This window comes from Ostrea edulis, chromosome 10 (assembly GCF_947568905.1).
Source record: "Ostrea edulis chromosome 10, xbOstEdul1.1, whole genome shotgun sequence".
Classification (NCBI taxonomy): Eukaryota; Metazoa; Mollusca; class Bivalvia; order Ostreida; family Ostreidae; genus Ostrea; species Ostrea edulis.
Genome location: NC_079173.1, coordinates 15376866 through 15401083, shown reverse-complemented (window position 1 = coordinate 15401083; position 24218 = coordinate 15376866). Strand labels below are relative to the sequence as shown.

Here is a 24218-nt window from a genome sequence, read left to right as displayed (position 1 = left end):
ATTTACATAATAATAAAGACAGCAGTCAGTGCAGACTACGTGGATTTACATAATAATAAAGACAGCAGTCAGTGCAGACTACGTGGATTTACATAATAATAAAGACAGCAGTCAGTGCAGACTACGTGGATTTACATAATAATAAAGACAGCAGTCAGTGCAGACTACGTGGATTTACATAATAATAAAGACAGCAGTCAGTGCAGACTACGTGGATTTACATAATAATAAAGACAGCAGTCAGTGCAGACTACGTGGATTTACATAATAATAAAGACAGCAGTCAGTGCAGACTACGTGGATTTACATAATAATAAAGACAGCAGTCAGTGCAGACTACGTGGATTTACATTATAATAAAGACAGCAGTCAGTGCAGACTACGTGGATTTACATAATAATAAAGACAGCAGTCAGTGCAGACTACGTGGATTTACATAATAATAAAGACAGCAGTCAGTGTAGACTACGTGGATTTACATAATAATAAAGACAGCAGTCAGTGCAGACTACGTGGATTTACATAATAATAAAGACAGCAGTCAGTGCAGACTACGTGGATTTACATAATAATCCCTTGATCTGCTTTATTATGACAAGATGAAGACAACGAACAGTGCTCAATGTAATTAATTTTTGAGCAAACACGGACCCCTTGTTATACCAGAAGTGGGATCAGGTGCCTAGGAGGAGTAAGTATCCCCTGTCGACCGGTCAAACCACCGTGAGTCCCATTTATCAATCAGGTATGCAGAGTACTGTGTAAAGAATGGCCTAACAATTAGTATGAAACACGTCAGACGGCATTTCACCCAATGAAAGGTTGAATTGGGAAAGTAGATCGTTATAAGGACCATAGAATTTGCGAAATGCTGACTTTAAACGAGACTGTTGACACCCCTATAACATGAAATGCTGACTTTAAACGAGACTGTTGACACCCCTATAACATGAAATTCTGACTTTAAACGAGACTGTTGAAGCCCCTATAACATGAAATTCTGACTTTAAACGAGACTGTTGACACCCCTATAACATGAAATCCTGACTTTAAACGAGACTGTTGACACCCCTATAACATGAACTTGTTTGTTACGTAAGTATGGAAAGATGACGATGGAGAAGCTGAAGTTATCCTATTTTTCATAAAGTGAAGTTGTCAGTTTGCCGCTAACATCTATGTTCAATGATATATTAAGTAAGAAGCAGATGTGGAAGACTCCGAGGTGTGTTGTTTCGACTTCACTGGGATGTGTCGAATTGACATATGAATAAAAATATCATTGTTAATAGACAAAACGTCATCAATATATTGAAATGTCGAGTTGAAGGCCACAATCATTAAAATGTTGTACTGTACTTACAAGAAAAAAACCCACAACAACAACAAAGTTTTACTGTTACAAGTAATGATAAACCCCATATCTCCTTTAAAGAATACAAAGAATACAATTGAAGAGAATGGCAAACACGGACCTCTGGACATGCATGAGGTGGGATCAGGTGCCCGAGGAATAGGCATCCCTTGTAGACGGATCACACCCACCATGAGCCCTATATCTTGACCAGGTAAACGGAGTAATCTGTAGTCACCATCAGTGTGTATAGAACAGCCTAACAATTGGTATAACACACGTCAAACAGCATCCAATGACAGGTTGTATTAGTAAATGAAACCTTTACATATAATTTCTCATCGTTATAACGATAGTTTGCTGACTGATGACTTTAAATGAGACTATTGATACCCCTGTAACATCAACTTATTTGTCAGTAGCCGTGTCGATTTAAAACCTGATCATACGCAGAACAAACTCTTGTGTATCGAATCAATTGAGAGACCTAAATACTATATGCAGATGATATTGGAATATCACCTGATCACTACATACGATATTGCCTTTTCCCATTTTTCTTGAAGAAGCAGCTGTCTATGATATCAAAACGTTAAGTCTTTAATTCATCGTGAGGAGTGGTCGTGTAAAGTGTATCTTATATCAAATCTGTCTTCCTGCATTGATCAATATGAGTATGTTGTAGATATACGTACTTGTACATGTAAATATATTATTGTCTCTATACATTATAATGTTTAGAAGATTCAGAGTTAATTTCGTCTCAGTAAGTTAGAATTATACTTTAAGGAAAATCTATTTTGAAAGGAAAGGGTGTAACATCATTTGTACATCCGTTTCATATTAGATATCGTTTTTAATCTGGTTAACATTTATTCACTTTTATGTAACTGGTGTACTGTGATTTCCGGGAATGCAATAAGTAAGTGGTCTCTTGAAAAACACGAGCATTACACAAAATCCTCTTTTTCTATCTTCTATCAAATTTTAGTATTGATATACATGTATACATGTTTGAGAAATTGAACACTAAAACTTGGCATACTATTAGTTTGAAAACCTATAAATCACAAATCATAAAAAGTACTAAGAGCCTCTCTTTCTATCTTCTATCAAATTTTTTATTGATATATTGTTGTTTGAGAAATTGAACAATAAAACTTTCATTTTTGAGTGCGTTTTCTCAGGTGGTAGAAAAATACTCACTTTCTTTTGATGCGTATGTCAGTGTTGTTTCAAAGCTATCAGCAGACGAATGCTTCGTCGAGTTTGGCATACTGTTAGTTTGAAAACCTATAAATCATAAAATCATCAAAATGTTGTACTGTACTTGCAAGATAAAAAAACCCAAAATCTTACTGTTACATGAAAAAGTGAAAATAAAGAGTAATGATCAACCCCATATCTCCTTCAAAGAATACAAATTTAAGAGAATGACAAACATGGACCCCTGGGCATGCATGAGGCGGGATAAGGTGCCTGAGGAGTAGGCATCCCTTGTCCACCGATCACACCCACCGTGAGTCCTATATCTTAATAAGTTAATCGGAGTAATATGTAGTCAACATCAGTGTGTATAGAACGGCCTAACAAAATTGATATAACACACGTCAAACAGCATCCAATGACAGGTTGCATTAGTAAATGAAACCTTTTCATTTACTTTTTCATCGTTATCACGGTAGTTTGCTAACTGCTGACTTTCAATGAGACTATTGAAACCCCTGTAACATCAACTTATTTGTCAGTAGCCGTTGTCGATTTAAAACATGATCATACGCAGAATAAACTCTTGTGTATCGAATCAATTGAGAGACCTAAATACATGTATATACAGGTGATATTGGAATATAGCAATATAAATATGTGAAGTTGACGATGGAGACATCATTCCGTTTGTCATAAAGTTGAGTTGTTAGTTTTTCGTTGATATATATGTTCAATGAAATATGGAAAAATAAAGCAGTTGTGGAAGACTTTGGTGTCTTATTTCGAGTTCACAGGGATATATCAACAGATAAATAAAAATGGGGATTCTTACTCCTCCTGGGCACCTTATCTCACCTTTGCTAAATCCAGGGGCCCGAGTTTGCCCAAATCCCAATTTTGTATTGCTTAAAGGATTTATGAGATTAATGACTGTTCGTTATCTTGACCTTTCATAGATAAACGTCGTCAATATAAAGTATACTTTATGAGAATATGGAAAGAGGGAAACTAACAAAGGAGCATAATTCGTGTTCATGGGAATTCCAAAAGACTACTTAACAAAGTAATATTTTGAATGCCTGATCACTATATGTAAAACGTATACGGTACCAATTTTGATACACCAGATGCGCATTTCGACAAATAATGTCTCTTCAGTGATGCTCAACCGAAATGTTTGAAATCCGAAATAACAATAAACTTTTTTAGGGGAAAGCAGAATGACGAAAAGTGGAGTCAATTTCGTCTAAGGATGAGAGCTATGCATGATATGAATATTTCCTTTTTCCATTTTTTTAAAAAGCAAATGCCTATGATGTAAAATATGTTTGGTGTTTATTCTTTAGTGAGGAATGTTCGTGTAAAATGTTGAAAAGTCGTATGTTTTGATGGTTTTTATTTGAGAAAAGTTTTGAGATTTGAAATTTTCTAAAATTTCTTTAGAGCTTTTTACGATCCACATTTGATTTACACCACTTCTGGCATATGTTGTGAGACGATACGTTTGACTATTTTCGTGAGCACGAAGGATGGGGGTTTGGTAGAACATTTACTGGATGCAGCAATCTATAAGTGTTTGTAAGGGTTTTAGTAAAAATTTAAGAATTTAGTATAGGTACGGTAACTGACATTGATTTGTCTCATTGACTGGGAAATTAAATGTAGATGGATTATGTATAAGATGGTTTATATCTAGGCACTGTAAAGTTCGTAATTAAGAAGTTTGGATGCAATAGTAGCATCATTGTAAAAAATATAAATTGTAGACTTGAACTTAAAAATATGCTGGATTACAAGACTGAATTTTTTTATGGTGAAGAAGGTTGCTGATGTTGACGACATCTGTTCCTTTGTTAGGGAATTTAAGTTAAAGAAATTAACGGCATGATTTGGAAGGATAATCATCCATAACCCGCGGTGGTTTCATTACCCTACAATGCGCTGTTACTCTTTATCAGTATGCAGTTCTTTTGTTTGTAAAGGATTTAAATTCGTGGGTATATCCATTCCACAAAAACAACGAAATATAGCCCCCGCGAATGAAGGATATTACCATAATTTACGATAAAGACAAATAATTCCACCTCAAGTAAATAATTGATGCAACATTATTCGAAAGCAGTATAGTGTCATTTGGACGCCAAATTAATGAATTAATGACATACGTTTGTGAGCTCTCCGCACGTTCCTTGAAAAATGTGTATGTAATATAATAATGACAGAAAATAAGGTAAAGGATATATGACAGGTGCCAATTATAATTCCAATGGATACAGGTAATTTCGGGTATTCAAGTGGATTTACAATAGTCTTCATGTATTTCAGACTTCTCTAGTGTAACTATACCCTCAACGATAAATCCTGTGGTATCATACTGGTACTACAACTCAAAGGAGATCAATGCAGATCGAGAAAAATGTGGGAAATGCGACCTTTATTTTAAGACACATTTATCAATGAACATGCACCTTAATCAGGTTACCCAAGTTGCAATAGAACGAAGGATGTTCCAACTTTATATGTCGTATTATGAACTGTGCCATTCACGGGGGTTAGTGAGGTAGCTATATGTCGGTCTTGAAAGGATACAGCGTATGTGTGATTTTTCAAACAATGAATGTGATTGGTTGGAATATTATATACATGGGAGTAAGAAAGAACATTGGGATATCTATGGTACTGACTCAGGGATGAAGCGACATCACCCTAAATATACGTCTCAGGTTTGACGCGGTCATGGCACGAGCGGGACTCGAACTCACGACCTCTCAGTTACGAAGCGAACACTTTATCAATGGGCTATCGCACCTTTGTTAAAAGACAGTTATGTTCAGTTAGTTTACAATGTTGTGTAGTACATATCTAAGCAAACGCGCTTCACGAAGTGTAAGCATCGCAGTTCATACTCCCCTGTCTTTTCCAAAATAAATTGTATTTCTTAAATGTGCATGATTGTCAAGAACCACACAGGGAGCTCGCGACAGGGGATGCTTACTCCTCCTAGGCACCTGATCCCACCTCTGGTCACATCTGTAAATATTGCCCGGTTTAAGTTATCCAAGCTTAGCATTCTCATATACAAGGTGAAGATAACGAACAGTGATCAATCTCATAACTCCTACAAGCAATACAAAATAGATAGTTGGGCAAACACAGACCCCTGGACACACCAGAGGTGGGATCAGGTGCCTAGGAGGAGTAAACATCCCCTGCTGACCGGTCACAACCGCCGTAAGCCCTATATCCTGATCAGGTAAACGGAGTTATCTGCAGTCAAAATCAGTGTGCCAAGAACAGCTTAACAATCGGTATGAAACACGTCAGACAGCATTTGACCCAATGCGAGGTTGTACGGACGAAGTAGATCGTTATAACGACCATAGAATTTGCGAAATGCTGACTTCAATCGAGACTGTTGAAATCCCTGTACCATCAACTTGTTTGTCAGTAGCTTACCTCGATTTAAAAACTGACTATACCCAGAACAAGCTCTTGCATATCGAATCAGTTGAGATATATAAACACCATATGCAGGTGATAATGAAATATTGCTACATAAATTTGGGAAGTTGACGATGGAAAAGCTGAAATCATCCCATTTGTCATACAGTTGAGTTGTCAGTTTGCCGTTAATGTCTACTTTCAATAAAATATCTAAGTATGAAGCAGAAGTGGACGACTCTGTGGTGTCCTTTATTTCGAGCTCACAGGGATATATCAAATCGACATATGAATGAAAGCTATCATTGTTAATAGACAAAACGTCATCGATATATCTAAAAGTCGAATTGAAGGTCACAGCGAGAGATTTCTTCTTCTCACGTAGAAGTTTTTGAATAATTTCTGCTTCATATCAATATAGAAACAGGTCAGCTAACAAAGGAGCACAATTCGTACCCATGGGAATTCTAACAGACTGTTGGAAGACCTGATCACCAAAGACCACAAAGATATTGTCAATGAGGAACTCTAGCATATTTTTTATTTCAACTTCAGACTACTTGTGCGTGGAATCGGAGTGGTGTTTAACAAAGTAAGTTTTTGAATGACTGATCACTAGATATGAATATTTCCGTTTTCCATTTTTGTTGAAGAAGCAACTGTCTATGATGTCAAAAAGTCTAGTCTTTAATTTATAGTGAGGAATGGTCGTGTATAGTGTTGAAAAGTCATAGGTTTTAATGCTATTGATTTGGGAAAAATTCTGTGATTTCAAGTTTACTAAAAGTTCTTTAGAATTTTTTAGAATCCAGATTTGATTAACACCACTTATGGCATATGTAGTTGCACAGTAAGTTTGAAGTTTCTCCTTCACAGCTGTTAACATTTTCGTGAGGAGCAAAGATAGAGGCTTGGTAGAGCACTTACTGGATCCAGCAATGTATCTGTGTTTGTAAGGGTTTTTATGTAGTTTAGGAATCCAGTATAGGTACGGTAACTCATATTCATTCGACCCATTGACTGAAATATTAAATGTGTCTAAAACTGAAGCATGATTTTGAAGAATTTCATCTTTTGAAAGGGCAGTTGGAGTATAAGTATGATTACCAAAAGTGGAATTAATGCCAAGTTCGTTTAAAATACAGTTGTAATAATGAGCCTTACAAACAAAGACAATGTTGTTACTAGCTTTGTCAGCTGGAACCAAAAGATATTCATCATGTAACCTATCTAATTCTTTTATCACTTCTGGTTTACTAAACACAGAATGATAGATGGTGCGTACTTTTGTTTTCATGTGTCTAATGCGGGATTTTAATTTCCCTCTTATGCTTTTAACCCATTCTGACAATGTATCAAGTTCTTTTTCATATTTAGCCCATCGTCTGGCATAATCTTCGATAGAACTCATAATAGAGATGAAGTTCTGTCGCCAATTAAAAGACCGAAGTTCTCTGTATTTAGGACCTTTAAGAATAAGTGATTTGAGGTCCTCATTTTCAACTATATCAACATCACCAGTAATGACATGTCCAGCTGGACTATAGTTGATAGAAGATGAAGAACAAGAACATGTTGGTGGATTACGTATAAGATGGTCTATATCTAAGCACTGCAAAGTTTGTTTATAATTAAAAATTTTGGATGCAATAGTAGAAGTATAGCTGTAGGAAATATAGGATGTAGACGTGAACTTGAAATAAGTTGGAATACACGACTGAACCCTTTTATGACGAAGAATGTTGCTTATGTTGACGGTATCTATTCCTTTGTTTGTAAATTGAGCTTAAGGAACTGACGGCATGATTTGGAAGGAATATCATCCATGGTCCGTGCTGGTTTATAAAGGCTGTGGTAGGCAACATCCATAATCATAGAGTTCAGTCTATATTCAGGTGTTGAAAAATCCAAGTATAGACTAGCCATAGCTTCTTCAAATAACGTGTGTAAAACCCTCAATGGAATAGAGTAAAGTTTTGTACGAATATGATGTGGACCTAATTGTCTGTTGACGTGAGGCAAAAGTGAATCAAACGTGACATCATTTATACTTGGTCTTTTATATGAACGATGTCCATGTAACCATATATTATACATTTAAGTATGGTGTAATGAGTCCTAGTAAAGATTACTTTTCAATGGAAAGATAATTCTATAACAGCATTTTTTAGTAAGGTAGTGAGGAATAAGGGGAAAATATACTAACTCTTCTAACCCCTTCAATAATTAATTTATCATGAAATCTTTGTAACTTTCGCTGTGATGCAGATTTAACCTCAATGGTACATGAAACTTGAAAGTAAGGTGTCAGCTGGATATATAAGAAAATTTTTACCTTCACTTGACGACTTTGTCGGTGTTATGTCTAGAAAATCAACAGTCATAGTTTTATTGGGATTTCAATACTATTAGATATATTTTTTACACTGCCGTACAATATTGCAATATAACATGAGGATGTATTTCTATTTAATATACTTAGAAGAGTGAACAGCAACATAGCTTATTGAAGGCCGTCAAGTTACTTTTGATATAGAATGGAAATGTATTTACCTCCATGTTGAGACGAATGGACATCATCAGTTTCCGGAAAAGGCGAACATACTTTGCCTCCTTCTGTTTGTCTACAAAACCCAACTTCTCTGTTCCCCATGCATTGTTCATTTAATTCGCATGTCTCACCCATCGAAAGATGCTCTACAAGGAACAATGATAATGTTATAGATGAAATATAACAGACAGAAGTGTTTACATGACATTTGCATTAAGGTGGAATGATGCATTTGGAGTTGTCTTGCATTGTCATTTCCAAGCATTTCCCAACTTATATAACGATTGTATCTATATCAATACTGATAAATCATCAACTCATTGCCCCGTAAAGACATTCATCCATGTGTGACGAATCTGATTTATTTTTTATTACAGAGTTGCTTTTATTTCAGCCTTGATTGTTGAATCAGCTTCTTAATACATTTGGAATTCATTTACTTACCGCCAGTCATTTATTTTTCAGTACTATTCATGTTTAGATGTGGTTGATACATTCCACATTCATTTTTGGAATCACTGTTCGTTATCTTCACCTTTCATTAAACAGGAAGTGTCTTACCTGTTGTCAAGTTTTCTTAAGTGAATAAGCTATTTGTTTCCCGATTGGATAAGTCATCATAGTTTCTTTGGTTTAAATTGGCTTAAGTTAGTGAATAAAATTTAGGGTATAGAAGGCCGTGTTTGATCAGTTTTACTCACTTGGTTAGGAACTGACCTCAAGGTTAGTAGTTTCTTCTCTTATTCTGAGTAAATAAACCTCAAGGTTTTAAAGCTCTGATTAGTTCCTAGCATGGAATAAGCATGATTTTGTTTGGAGTTAGGGACTGCTAAAACATCAAGGTTAACATCAGTATTTTCAATATATTTTTGAGAGGATATTAGCAGATTTCATAATGCAGTTTTGCAGTTTATTACGTTCTTACCAAGTCCTGTTTTCAAGGTGTTGTAAACAGTTATAGTAGGTAATATACTTATAGTATATATATATTTCAAGGACAGTCAGTTTGGTATATTTTCTCTAAAGGAATACACTTGACAGGTTAAGATGTAGCTCGTTCCCTTTCTTATTTTAGAAGATTTCAGTGTCATGGAGGCACTGTTACGGCACGTTTGGTCGTTTTGGCACGTTTGGTCGCTGACGACCATTCATGCCGCACGTTTGGTCGCCGTGCCGGGTGTATCGTCTTATTCGTGCCGGGTGTATCGTCGCCGGGCGACCGAACGTACTGTGAGGGTGGACACGATTGGTCACCAATTTTAAGTCATACCCGAGCACGAATGGTCGCCACCCAAGCCCCAACTTTGCTCCTCCTCCTCCAGCACCGATTCCCCTCCCTTCTCTTTCTCCCTTCTAATCCCCCCTCCACCTTCTTATCCAAATTCTTCATCAATTTCTTTCCGGTTTGATCAAACCGAACGAGTATTCTGAATGGGCAGGCAATAGCTATAAGGGGGGTATGGCGCTTTCTAATAGCCCTCGATTAACAATCAGATGCTAATAGACGCTTCCTAGAAAATCACAGCACATCTTATTCTGATTCGACACAGCTCTTCTAACCTTCGACATGTTTTAAGTATGCAGAGAATAGGCCTAATCTTGCATTTCATAAATGTAGCGTAAAAGGGTATGCCTACAAGAGGAGAGAATGCACGAAACATGGCATGAATATACCCACAAAACTGTAGTAGTCCTCCATAGACGCCTACTCTTCAACAAGTCAGAGCTATCCCCGCACTGCCCCTACAATCATCCCATGTAATCTTTCTTTCTCTCTCTCACACACACACTCACACAAACACATACAGTCTCCATCCGCCTCTCTCTCTCTCTCTCTCTCTCTCTCTCTCTTTCAAACGCCAAATTCAATAACAGAGAGAAAGACAACTGTATTTCTGCTAAATACATTTTAAAATAAATTCATGTGATACAAATTTCACCTTACAGTTTTACATTCATGTGATACAAAGAGAGATCGAATTTCATGTATGAAAAGTGCTTCATACCTATGAAGTTGCAAATTTATAGATTTGCTTACTCAACCTCTTCAATTTGATGCGTACTTTGTAAAAGTGCAAACTTTGTAGCTACATTGTATTTCGTACATTTCACCCCATGTTTATCACTAGTACAGTAGTTGATTAAATTCCTTTTTCTCATCATGATAGTACTGATGGATTTCTTTTTTACATTAAGTTAACATGGTAAAGTGCGTTCATGAATATTATGTTCACTAAAATTAAAACTGCGCACGCAGTGTTGTTTATGCCGAATATAAAGATTTTATTTTCTTATGAAACCATGCCAAATGGTAGTACTTGCTTTGTATTTCACTCTGTGTGTTCATGTGTATTTGTATGCGTGTTTGCGCACTCATACTTATCAGGATGTATGTCACGCCATATTCATATTTACCTCTTTATAAATGTATCTTATATAATCTATGAAATATATTCTATTTTGAATAAAATATCTAATAAATTTCATAAGATGTCTCATATAATTTACAGTTCATAATATATCTCATATAATATATAAGATATTTTCAAACCTATATAAGACATTTTTTGAACTATATAAGATATCTCATAAACTTTATAAGATATCTTGTATATCAAACAAGATATCATCTTCTATCTTTATAAGATATCTCATAAACTTTATAAGATATCTTGTATATCAAAATATATATCATCTTCTATCTTTTATAATATATCTCATAAACTTTATAAGATATCTTGTATATCAAACAAGATATCTAATAAAGTTTATGAGATATATTATAAAAGATAGAAGATATCTTATAAATTTATCTTTGTAAGCTATCTAAGATATCTCATATGTTTTATGAGAAAATATCTCATAAATGAATTTTTATAAGATATCTCATCAACTTTATGAGATATCTTACAACACATACGGTATATCAAATATGTTTTATAAGATATCTTATACATGTTATTAAAGTAAATTCCTGTTATTTTGGGTCAGAATTACCCAGCAGCAGAATTTACTAATAAAGGCAGTCAAACAAGTAATGACATTTAATTGCAATTATTGGAAGAAAATTATAATAATAACAAAGAACTTACAAAGTACTAACTTACAATAAATGACCAAAAACAATGTCTGTGCCGAGCTGAATCTGTACACAAAACAAATCACCCATCGGCTTTAATTTCCAACATAATTTCTAAATCCTAGTCCCAGTTATAGAATAATCCAAAATGCCTAAAATGCTCGTCTAACCAGAGCTAATCATCGGCTAAATTCACATTGTATTCATAATCAGAATAAATTTTCTGGTAAATTCTTGAACGACACAGTTCGTCATCTTTCTAGTACGTGATAAACATCGAACGCAAGAACAATCTAGGTCACAGGTATCACTTAAGTGCAAGTATTACACAACAATATAATACTTTATATTGATTTTATTTTTATTATTTTATAACTTTTATAAGGTATCTTATAAGAAATCATTGATGAGATATCTTATGAAATATAAGATATCTTATAAAGTTTAAGACATATCTTATACAACATATGATATCTTATATGTTTTACAAGATATCTTATAAAATACATGACATATATTATAAAATATCTTTTGAAACACCTTATAAAATTATAAAATATATTATAGGAGTTGATGAGATATCTTAACTCAAAAACGTTAGTAAGACATTTCATAAAGTTTATGAAATATATATGATATACTATATAAGATATCTCGTTTAAAAAAAAAACATATTAAGATATTTTATATCTTTTATAATATGTCTTGTAAGATTTATGAGATATCTTTGAAGAGGATTAAATGTAAAAACGGCGTGCCATAAGGATGGTATGTAAGATTATGCGTTGTTAAAATGTTGCAACTCGTGTGATTGCAAAATAAATTCCCATCAAATTCCATCCAGAAATGCCCAGATGTTTTGTCTGTTGGCTTTGTATCGTACTTGACGTGTGTCACAAAAGTGTGTACGTAGGTGCGTATGCAAGGTGAAGATAACGAACAGTGATCAATCTCATAACTCCTATAAGCAATACAAAATAGATAGTTGGGCAAACACGGACCCCTGGACACACCAGAGGTGGGATCAGGTGCCTAGGAGGAGTAAGCATCCCCTGTTGACCGGTCACACCCGCCGTGAGCCCCATATCCTGATCAGGTAAACGGAGTTATCCGCAGTCAAAATCAGTGTGCCAAGAACGGCTTAACAATCGGTATGAAACACGTCAGACAGCATTTGATGCAATGCGAGGTTGTATTGACGAACTAGATCGTTATAACGACCATAGAATTTGCGAAATGCTGACTTCAATCGAGACTGTTGAAATCCCTGTAGCATTAACTTCTTTGTCAGTAGCTTACATCAATTTAAAAACTGACTATACCCAGAACAAGCTCTTGCATACCGAATCAGTTGAGATATATAAACACCATATGCAGGTGATAATGGAATATTGCTACATAAATGTGGGAAGTTGACGATGGAGAAGCTGAAATCATCCCGTTTGTCATACAGTTGAGTTGTCAGTTTGCCGTTAATGTCTACTTTCAATAAAATATCTAAGTATGAAGCAGAAGTGGATGACTCTGTGGTGTCCTTTATTTCGAGCTCACAGGGATATATCAAATCGACATATGAATGAAAGCTATCATTGTTAATAGACAAAACGTCATCGATATATCTAAAAGTCGAATTGAAGGTCACAGCGAGAGATTTTTTCTTCTCACGTAGAAGTTTTTGAATAAATTCTGCTTTATGTGTAATGTGTGAATTCTGCTTCGTATGTGATGCAAAACAATCTTTATTACACATGAATACACACACATACACAAGCATTGAGATATACACACTCACACCGTCACTCAAATACATGTACACACATACACGCACGAACGAACACATACACATATGAACACACATACTTTTTGCAAAACAAAAGCAAAGTTGGGGTTTGGGACAAGGGTCTTCAGTGGCGACCATTCGTGCTCGGGTATGGCCTAAAATTGACGACCATTTGTGTCCACCCTCATGGCACATTCGTTCGCCGGGCGACGATATGTGCGGCATATTTGGTCGCTGGCGACGAAACGTGCCGCATGAATGGTCGTCGGCGACCATACGTGCCGTACGTATCGTCGCCGGGCGACCGAACGTGCCAAGGAGACCAAACGTGCCGTAACAAGGCACGGTAGGGACATATTTAGATATTTTTTTTCATTTTTGATTTCGGCATAGTCCCTTACCTTTTTTTCAGATTTGTCTTATACTATGGAGTACTTTTTGTTAAATTACCCATTTAATGCATTCTCAAAGCTCGGGATATTCCATTGTTGTTGATATATTTCAATTTTTATTCTACTTTTACACTTTGCTATTTTTTCTATGTAACTTACCGCGGTGACCAAGAGGTTAGAGCGTTCGCCCCGCATGCGGAAGGTCGGGGTCTGAATCCCGGACGCGACAGACCTAAGTCGTTAAAATAGGTAGTGACAGTTCCATCGCCAAACGCTCGGCATCAGGTATGAATGTCATGGGTCCACGGAGATGACCTTAAAAACGGATGTACCGTGTAACAGTAGGTGTGGTACGCTAAAGAACTCTCACTGCTCAATGGCTGTAAACGCCGAGCATAGGCCTAAATTTGAAGCCCTTCATTGGTCTTGGTGACGTCTCCATATGAGTGTAAAATTCTCGAGTGAGACGATAACCAAGATACAATCAATCAATCAATATATGTGATTTGTTATCAATTACAAGCTAAATGAAACCAATACTATTAATAGTCCCGTGGGTATCTGGGTTAGAATAGATCATCAGTACCCCTTGCTTGTCGCATGAGGCGACTAAATGGGGCGGTCCTTCGGATGAGACCGTAAAAACAGAGGCCCCGTGTCACAGCAGATATGGCACGATAAAGATTACTCCCTGCTCAAATGCCATAGGCGCCGAGCATAGGCCTAAATTTTGCAGCCCTTCAACGGCAGTGATGACGTCTCTATATGAGTGAAAGGTTACGTTAAACAACAATCAATCAATCAATCAATGTCATTATTAAAATAATAAACTCCTTACTGGTGTTTTCATTCCGATGTGTTAAACATAGTTCAGGAATTACCTTACTTGAATTAAACATTTTACTAGAGCCAGTGTACATATTTTATTTGAGCATTCGATCACCTGAGTTACTGCCCCTGTTACACGGGTTGCGGTTACACATTAATGTCTTATTATCAGAACAGTTTATTTCACATCAAGGATTTTGATATGCGTATTTATGGGAGCTGTAAATTCCATTGTATTACCATGCAGTTCTCAAACACTGAACCCCATAAAACAGCACTCACCTTGAAAACAAGTGTTGAACATTTCAAAATATCCCTCTTTGCATTCCCAGACACCATTTGAAGTATTGCATGTCGAATTAGGGTTGCTGACATCACAAAGGCTGTTTTCAGTGCAGGATTCACCTATTCTCTTCTCTTATAAAATGAAATGGCGCCAAAGTAAGTGAGATACATTAAAAGTTTTACAGGTAAGTGAACTTTATATTGCATACACTGAATTTATAGAGTTTCCTAAATTGTCTCTACATAATTGGGTAGGAACTTAACAGATATAGTTTCATTGTGATTTCCACACTATTAGATTCAATTTGATTTTTACACGATCATACGATACTGCAATTGAACACGAGGGTGTATTTCTATTTAATACACACATAATTCTATGAGCAACAATACAGATTATGGAAGGCAGCTAAGCTGTACCAATTTTTTTTTTAATTTGGAATGGGGGTATTTACCTGAATGTTGAGACATATGTAAATTATCAGTTCCCGGAAGAAGCGAACATACTTTGCCTTGTTTTATTTGTCTATGAAACTTATTTTCTGTGTCCCCAAGCATTGCTCATTTAATTCGCATGTATTACCTATCGACAAGGATCAACAAAAATCTTATAGATTAAACCTAGCACACAGATGTGTTTACATGGTATTTGCATTAAGGTTGAAGGATGTACATGTATTGGGAGGTGCCTTGCGTCATCATTTCCAAGGGTTCCCCAGCTTATATAAAGATTGAATCTATATTGATACTGATACATAACCAACTCATTGCCTCGTGAAGACATTCATTCATGAATATGTAAAACTTATTTCCGTTTCCAATTTTGATGCACAAGATGCGCATTTCGACAAATAATGTCTCTTCAGTGATGCTCAACAATGAAATTTTAGAACTATTATAGGGAAAAACAGCGTGCCAAAAAAGTGGAGACAAATTCGTCTAAGGATAAGAGCTATGCATGAGGGAGATAATCCTTAATTTTGAAGTGAATTTCTAAATTTTATAACAGCAATTAAATATACATCCGTATTTTAAAGCTAGTAACGAAGTACGTAGCTACTGGGCTGTAGAGACCCTCGGATACTAACAGTCCACCAATATAAAACTTATATACGGTACCAATTTTGATGCATTAGATGCACATTTCGACAAATAATGTCTCTTCAGTGATGCTCAACAGAAATATTTGAAATCCGAAATAACAATGAAGTTTTAAAGCTATTATAGGAGAAAACAGCGAGCCAAAAAGGTGGAGTCAAATTCGTCTAAGGATAAGAGCTATGCACGAGGGAGATCTTATTGTCAGGGTAGTTGATGTCACATCAAACATTCTAAACTATTTAGTTGTGGGAGCTGTAAATTCCATTGTATTACCAAGAACTGACCCCCCTACTCCAATAGCACTCACCTTGAAAACATGTGTTGAAGATTTCAAAATATCCCTCTTTGCATTCGCATACACCATTTGTAGGATTACACGTCGAATAAGGGTTGCTAACATTACATTGGCTTTGGTTAGTGCAGGATTCACCTATTCTTCTTTCTTGTAAAAAGAAATGGCGCCAAAGTAAGTGAGACACATTGTCCTATTTGCAGGGAGTTGACTTTTTATTAGATACACTCCGTTTATAGAATTCCTTACACTTTCTATATGAATACTCTCTTTCACTTTCTCTTTCCATCTCTTTCTCTATCTCTCTTTCGTCTCGCTATTAAACTACGCACTGTCTGTGAGTGAAAGTTGAAAGTCTCGGTTTTACTGCTTTTATAAATTGTATCATGTTTATTCAATTTTAACATGATTAAATTAATCTGTATGCTATTTCTAATGAGTTTTCATAAATACTAATCTTTGAAATTTCCATTCACATACCGTAAAATCCCCTTTCATCACACGTCATAGTTATTTCCACGTCAGTGTTTCTAACATGTCCACATGGTTTCCTCATTGTGAAAGTGAAGAAGGTGTTTGAGAATTTAATTTCCAGTTTTTCAAGTTCATATGTCGTACCGTCTTTCAGATCTGGTGTCAATGCCTTTAATGTGCAAGTGACCAGACAAACTTTTCCACTATCTATCAATGAAAATTAGCCAGATAACCTGCATGGTTTTTTTTTCTCTCGCTTCGTGCGAATTATCATTCATGACATAGGGACACGGTAATCACTGATACTCAAATAAAAATGTTTGAATATAGAGGAAAGAAATATATTACCTTCAAAGTTCCAGAAGAACATTTGTTTTGTAAATGAACATGATTGGTCAGCATCATAGAATGAGAGAAGATCCGTCAGGCAGATGGTCCTGTAGAAAAACAAAATTACAATTAAGATTGTTGTTTTACATTTAAAACTCGTCACATTCTTATTTCAGGTAGAGTCGAGCTTTGGCGCCTTGTATAGCCGATTGTACAAGTCCATACGATAAAGGCACATCTCTGTGTTGTACTTCAAGCTCTAAAATATGCAAATTTGTGATACGCGTTTGATTCCCACAAATGAAAATGATCACATATACTATTTAAGTTGGAAAAATACTACTATCAATCTTTCATGAGTAAAGCTTGTGAAAAAGATGAACATCTTTCAAAGGATTGTCATTACATACCTTTCAGTGTTTGCATTTGTTCGCATAACACACAACAGTTTGAGTAGGAAAACTGCAATATGAAAAAAAAATCCACTTGGTTAACAACTTGTTGAAAGGGCCGTAAAGGTTTGTATGAAAGATGAGGGTGTTTTAAAAGATTGTTAATAATGTTAAAGACATATAATGTCGATTAATGTGCTTAATCATTGACTTTAAAAACGGAAGAGAAGAAACTAAAAATATCAATAAAACACATCTTCAGGATCATCAATCGTCCCCTGAACTCCGAGTTTGAAATTCCTGAGAATTTATTGCAAAGATATGTCATCGTCTAGCTGATACAGAAATGGTAACACAAGAACACCTTGTCGCTATACACTTTGTCAAAGGTTATACTATTTACCCATATCAATAATCTGAAAGGAAGCACATGTTCGATATCAAAGTAAGAGTTATCCATTTTATGGAAGCCATGTGATGCTATTCTACGATGTCATGGGATAGGTTATATATAGGTAGGTAGCTGACAAGTTCTTCCATTTTTACACCTGTAATATCACTTTAAATCTCCATTTTAAAAACAATTTGGTATCACTTCAAACATAGAATATTTCCATTTTTTAAAATAAATTTGATATCACCTCAAATATGGAGTATTTCCATTTTCTAAAAAGAAATCTGACCCCCCCCCCCTACAGGACGAAACTATCCCCAGCTACCTTGAAAAACAGAAAGTAAAACAAATCGCATTACTGTTGTATCTATTCATATTAGATGTCAGTAACTAGCGTGATTTGATTTACTAGAATAATACCAAATACAGCTTTTGATAGATACTTTAGTTCATCATTTTATAATGTAGGCCTGCAGTTAATCATGGTTGTTTCTCTAAAACCATCGCATACAATTGTCCTCTTCCTGGCGGCCGATAATATATTGTATGTATTAAGACAGTCTAGTAATCTATTAAAAGTTAAAGCTAGGGCGATACATTCTCAAGGTCTTGCCACTCCACTAAAATACTTACAGACTAAGCGTTGTATCTCAGACATATCCCAGAGTTAAACACATCAACATCAATATATCCGCCAGAAGGACGCCAAACTAGTGATGAAGTTAAAATGTAAAACTTATACAGTACCAATCATAAATGAACAATGAACCTACATGTATATAGATATGCGGTGTAAACGGAAATGTTTTATCAACAGGGAAGTTTTTAGAAAACAAAAATGAGAGAGAGAGAGAGAGAGAGAGAGAGAGAGAGAGAGAGAGAGAGAGAGAGAGAGAGAGAGAGAGTACAAGAAATTTATTTACAGCATATATGAACCGGAAATATAGTTTTACATTATTCAGTGATTACTAACGTCTTCACATTATTCAGTGATTCCTGATGTCTTCACATTATTCAGTGATTACTGATGTCTTCACATTATTCAGTGATTACTGATGTCTTCACATTATACAATGATTACTGATGTCTTTACATTATACAGTGATTACGGATGTCTTCACATTATACAGTGATTACTGATGTCTTCACATTATACAGTGATTACTGATGTCTTCACATTATACAGTGATTACTGATGTCTTCATATTATACAGTGATTACTGATGTCTTCACATAATTCAGTAATTACTGATGTCTTCACATTATACAGTGATTACTGATGTCTTCATATTATACAGTGATTACTGATGTCTTCACATTATTCAGTGATTACTGATGTCTTCACATTATACAGTGATTACTGATGTCTTCATATTATACAGTGATTACTGATGTCTTCACATTATTCAGTGATTACTGATGTCTTCACATTATACAGTGATTACTGATGTCTTCATATTATACAGTGATTACTGATGTCTTCACATTATTCAGTGATTACTGATGTCTTCACATTATACAGTGATTACTGATGTCTTCATATTATACAGTGATTACAGATGTCTTCACATTATACAGTGATTACTGATGTCTTTACATTATACAATGATTACTGATGTCTTCATATTATACAGTGATTACTGATGTCTTCACATTATTCAATGATTACTGATGTCTTCACATTATTCAGTGATTCCTGGTGTCTTCACATTATACAGTGATTACTGATGTCATTACATTATTTAGTGATTACTGATGTCTTCACATTATACAGTGATTCCTGATGTCTTCACATTATTCAGTGATTACTGATGTCTTCACATTATTCAGTGATTACTGATGTCTTCACATTATACAATGATTACTGATGTCTTTACATTATACAGTGATTACGGATGTCTTCACATTATACAGTGATTACTGATGTCTTCACATTATACAGTGATTACTGATGTCTTCACATTATACAGTGATTACTGATGTCTTCATATTATACAGTGATTACTGATGTCTTCACATAATTCAGTAATTACTGATGTCTTCACATTATACAGTGATTACTGATGTCTTCATATTATACAGTGATTACTGATGTCTTCACATTATTCAGTGATTACTGATGTCTTCACATTATACAGTGATTACTGATGTCTTCATATTATACAGTGATTACTGATGTCTTCACATTATTCAGTGATTACTGATGTCTTCACATTATACAGTGATTACTGATGTCTTCATATTATACAGTGATTACTGATGTCTTCACATTATTCAGTGATTACTGATGTCTTCACATTATACAGTGATTACTGATGTCTTCATATTATACAGTGATTACAGATGTCTTCACATTATACAGTGATTACTGATGTCTTTACATTATACAATGATTACTGATGTCTTCATATTATACAGTGATTACTGATGTCTTCACATTATTCAATGATTACTGATGTCTTCACATTATTCAGTGATTCCTGGTGTCTTCACATTATACAGTGATTACTGATGTCATTACATTATTTAGTGATTACTGATGTCTTCATATTATACAGTGATTACTGATGTCTTCACATTATACAGTGATTACTGATGTCTTCATAATATTCAATGATTACTGATGTCTTCACATTATACAGTGATTACTGATGTCTTTACATTATACAATGATTACTGATGTCTTCATATTATACAGTGATTACTGATGTCTTCACATTATTCAATGATTACTGATGTCTTCACATTATTTAGTGATTACTGATGTCTTCACATTATACAGTGATTACTGATGTCTTTACATTATACAATGATTACTGATGTCTTCATATTATACAGTGATTACTGATGTCTTCACATTATTTAGTGATTACTGATGTCTTCACATTATACAGTGATTACTGATGTCTTCACATTATACAGTGATTGCTGATGTCTTCACATTATTTAGTGATTACTGATGTCTTCACATTATACAGTGATTACTGATGTTTTTCCAGTTGACACACGTTCTTGATATTACTACTGTGGAATCACTCAACGAATAAAGACATCTATTCTTTGCTTGAGTTATCTTTCTTACAAATATAGAAATCCATGAAATTACGTCCTCACGAACCCGTAAAAATTCAGCAATCCAGGCAAATTGGCCCCCACGAATTTAAATGATTCTACAGTATATATATATTTCTAAATGGTATCTGATATATACGCATTATATATAATGAAACACAGACTATGTAAATGATTGAAAATTTCTGTTCGTGCTTTTTCCCATAAGTGGCTCTTCATACTGAATTGAATCACTTACCAGTTACAAAACTGTTTCTAGAGCCAGACTCTTCTCTGCTTCATTGTGATTCATTGCTGAGAAATATTATAGTTGTTTGTCATAAGAAGGAACTCCAAATCTTCAATTTCATTTTGATGAATGAAGTTAGGAAGAGAGACACAAATCATTATTACTTCTGGAATGTGAAGATTAATTTTTACAGACTTCAAACGCATTAATATGCCTTTCTGGAGAGCAAAAATCATCGATATACTTCTCTCTGAAACTTCGATAAGTCAAGCAGTATCCCTATTAGGGCCTCAACCTACAACCTGGAACAATGAATGCACACACTTTGATCTTTTCTATGTCAGGAACCTTTTATGTAAATTTGATAATTTCTTGCCTTGTGGTTTCTTTAGAATACAATTTTCAAAGATTTTCCCTATAGCTATATACTCACATGTAAAACGTTGATTCCCTCATTGTGGATATTGGAGCCATCATTTGAACAAACTTGAATTAGCACTATTTCAGGAAGCTTTCAGGTAAATTGAAACTTTTCTGGCCCAGTGGTTCTGGAGAAGAATATCTTTAAAAGATTTTCCATAAACACACACATGCAAAACTTTGACCCCTCTTGTGGCCCCACTTTATCCCCTGGGTCCATAATTTGAACAGACTTGAATCTGCACTATGTTAGGAAGCTTTAATGCAAATTTGATTGGTTCTTGAGAGGATGTTCCCTATATACTTGCATGTAAAACTTTGATCCCATATTGGGGCCCCATCCTACTTCCAGGAACCATGATTTGAACAAACTTGAATGAGCACTATGTCAGAAAGTTTTCATCTACACTTAAACTTTTCCGGCCTTGTGGTTCTCGAGAATAAGCTTTTTTAATGAGAACATAATTTTGCCTGTTCGTGATTATCCCCCCCTTTTTAGAAGGCATTTCCCTTCATTTGAACAAAGTTAAATCCCCTTTACCCAAGGATGCTCTTCAGCTAAGTTTGGTGGAAATTGGCCCAGTGGTTCTAAAGAAAAATTCGAAAATGTGAAAAGTTTGCAGACGGACGATGGACATTGAGTGATGAGAATAGCTTACTTGAGGTTTTAGCCGAGGTGAACTAAAAGGAGGTTGTATATGCCTGAAAGCTTTCGACACACATAGGTTTGATCTATAACTGTTAAGCTTACATTCTTTTCAAACACCACCACTATCAAATATAGTGAAATAGAGTGTGTGTTAATATATCTTTATTTGCAAATGAAAATAACAGGTGATGAATATGAATGTTTACAAAGTTGATCAAATTACAATTAAATACGAGGGCTGCAAATTTGAAATAATTGAGGAGTTTAAAGATAGTGGAATGATAACTCAATTTAGGCACGTGCAGTTTGCCACTCATCCTACTTTGCGACACCTCCAACTACCTGTAGAAAGATATTGTGGTATTCAAGAAAAACTACGAAGAACTCATATAATTTCTTATCAGTACAAATGGTGCTGGGAAAGTTGGAAAAGGAAGGATTTAACATAGCTACATATAAGTGTATTTAGTATACATTGCAGCTCCATACTTCAACATCACTGTGCTTCATTCGGATAAAAAATAAACCACAGTCATTGCTTTTCGAATTTTGATGCATTAAAATTGAAAATTCAACGGTAACTACTGAAATGAAATATTGTTATTCTTTATTGAATTTTCAAGTAAAGATTTGTGAAAAATAAAAAGAGATAGTACTGATGATAATGATAATGACGTGATTTGATGTAAATATGGGTTTTAGCAAAATTGAAACATTTACAAAATTCTATAATCAACTTTTTGAGGGGTATCCTATGTTCTTAGAGTCAGATTATATGGAACAAAATCGCTAGCCTTGTGTAGCTATTGACTGACATTAATCAGTAAAACACATAAATTAACACACACGTACAACATACATAAAGAAAATACATAAATATGTAATAGAGGACAGTGTGAAATTAAATTTTTTTTGCATACACTTCAATGACAGTTTGAAATTAAACAACATACATACACATAGGGTACAGTTTGATATTTCTTATGAATTTAAACGTGTGTAGTTATATAGGATAATCGTTAAAAACTTATAAAAGACATCTAGCAAACATTACAAGATTGTCTGTACCTTTGGTTTTTGTTTTTTTGTTGTTGTTTTTTTTGGAGAAAGCATATCGAAATAATTGAAATTGACAAACCATCAAAAGATTCCCACTCAACCAGTTGAATACGAAAGCATAATTCGTTTATGTTGTGAAACTTATTTCCATTTTTAACTTTAAAAAATCTCTCCTTTTGTAAATTCTAATAAATGTTATCAAATAGCCAAACAATTACTACGACATCGACTGATTAAAATTACATTGAGGTATTTTTAAATTTCATGTCCAGTGTAATTAGAAAAAAAAACCCATTATTGTTGAAAATACACGAGGATATGAACTGCGCGGCGCTTTACGTCAGCGTACTTATGACGCGCGTTAACGCATCATGAGAAGTATCCTGGCATGACGCGTTGTAGTTGTATTTGCCCTTTACTTTTCATTCTTTCGAAATATTCCCAGTTAAAATAGTCGCACTAATTTATAACGAATGATACGCCCATCGTTCACATTCATGAGGAAATGGCTATCATTTCAATGAGTAAAGGTATCGAAGGCAAAAACCCTGGAAATATAAATATTTTCAAATAGCTATAACAGTCGATCAATAATCAATTATATTGGGGAAGGGGGGGGGGGCATCGCTATGTACACCGTCACTATCACAAAGGTTCTAGTCATAATGATTCTCCATATCAACCAGTGGCGTTGTATTTGCATTTCTGGTGATGTTTAAATCTAGACGATGATATGTTTCGCCATTTGTATCATTAGAGGGGACATGGTCGTATTCAGGCTGGATATCCGACATACCGGAAGCCTCATTAAGGTGGTTATAGATGTCATCAGGCGGTGACGTCTGTCCTTTCCCGTCGACATGTTTCTGAGATCTTTCCTCTGATAC

At 35.0% G+C, this 24218-nt stretch overlaps 2 protein-coding genes across 7 annotated transcripts in view; both read right to left on the bottom strand.

Moving 5' to 3' along the window:
• Positions 1-23941, bottom strand: part of LOC125665160 (uncharacterized) — a 27772-nt gene extending 3831 nt beyond the window's left edge. Inside the window, exons 1-11 of one of the 6 annotated variants that reach the window (XM_048897768.2) lie at positions 21637-22119; positions 21213-21505; positions 18536-18612; positions 17527-17578; positions 17135-17223; positions 16793-16993; positions 16328-16462; positions 14917-15051; positions 8558-8701; positions 8340-8369; positions 2561-2647 (exon numbers count right to left, since the gene is read on the bottom strand). In XM_048897768.2, coding sequence (XP_048753725.2) covers positions 2561-2647; positions 8340-8369; positions 8558-8701; positions 14917-15051; positions 16328-16462; positions 16793-16993; positions 17135-17223; positions 17527-17578; positions 18536-18560 — 898 coding nt within the window. In that variant the 5' untranslated portion in view covers positions 18561-18612; positions 21213-21505; positions 21637-22119. Of the gene's footprint in view, positions 1-2560; positions 2648-8339; positions 8370-8557; positions 8702-14916; positions 15052-16327; positions 16463-16792; positions 16994-17134; positions 17224-17526; positions 17579-18535; positions 18697-21212 lie in introns of those variants that run through there. The other 5 variants (XM_048897770.2, XM_056152077.1, XM_056152080.1 and 2 more) reach the window with 5 other exon arrangements.
• The window catches only part of LOC125666891 (uncharacterized), a 37319-nt gene continuing 35963 nt past the window's right edge, over positions 22863-24218 (bottom strand). The window contains exon 12 of the mRNA XM_056152081.1: positions 22863-24218. Coding sequence (XP_056008056.1) covers positions 23988-24218 — 231 coding nt within the window. The 3' untranslated portion in view covers positions 22863-23987.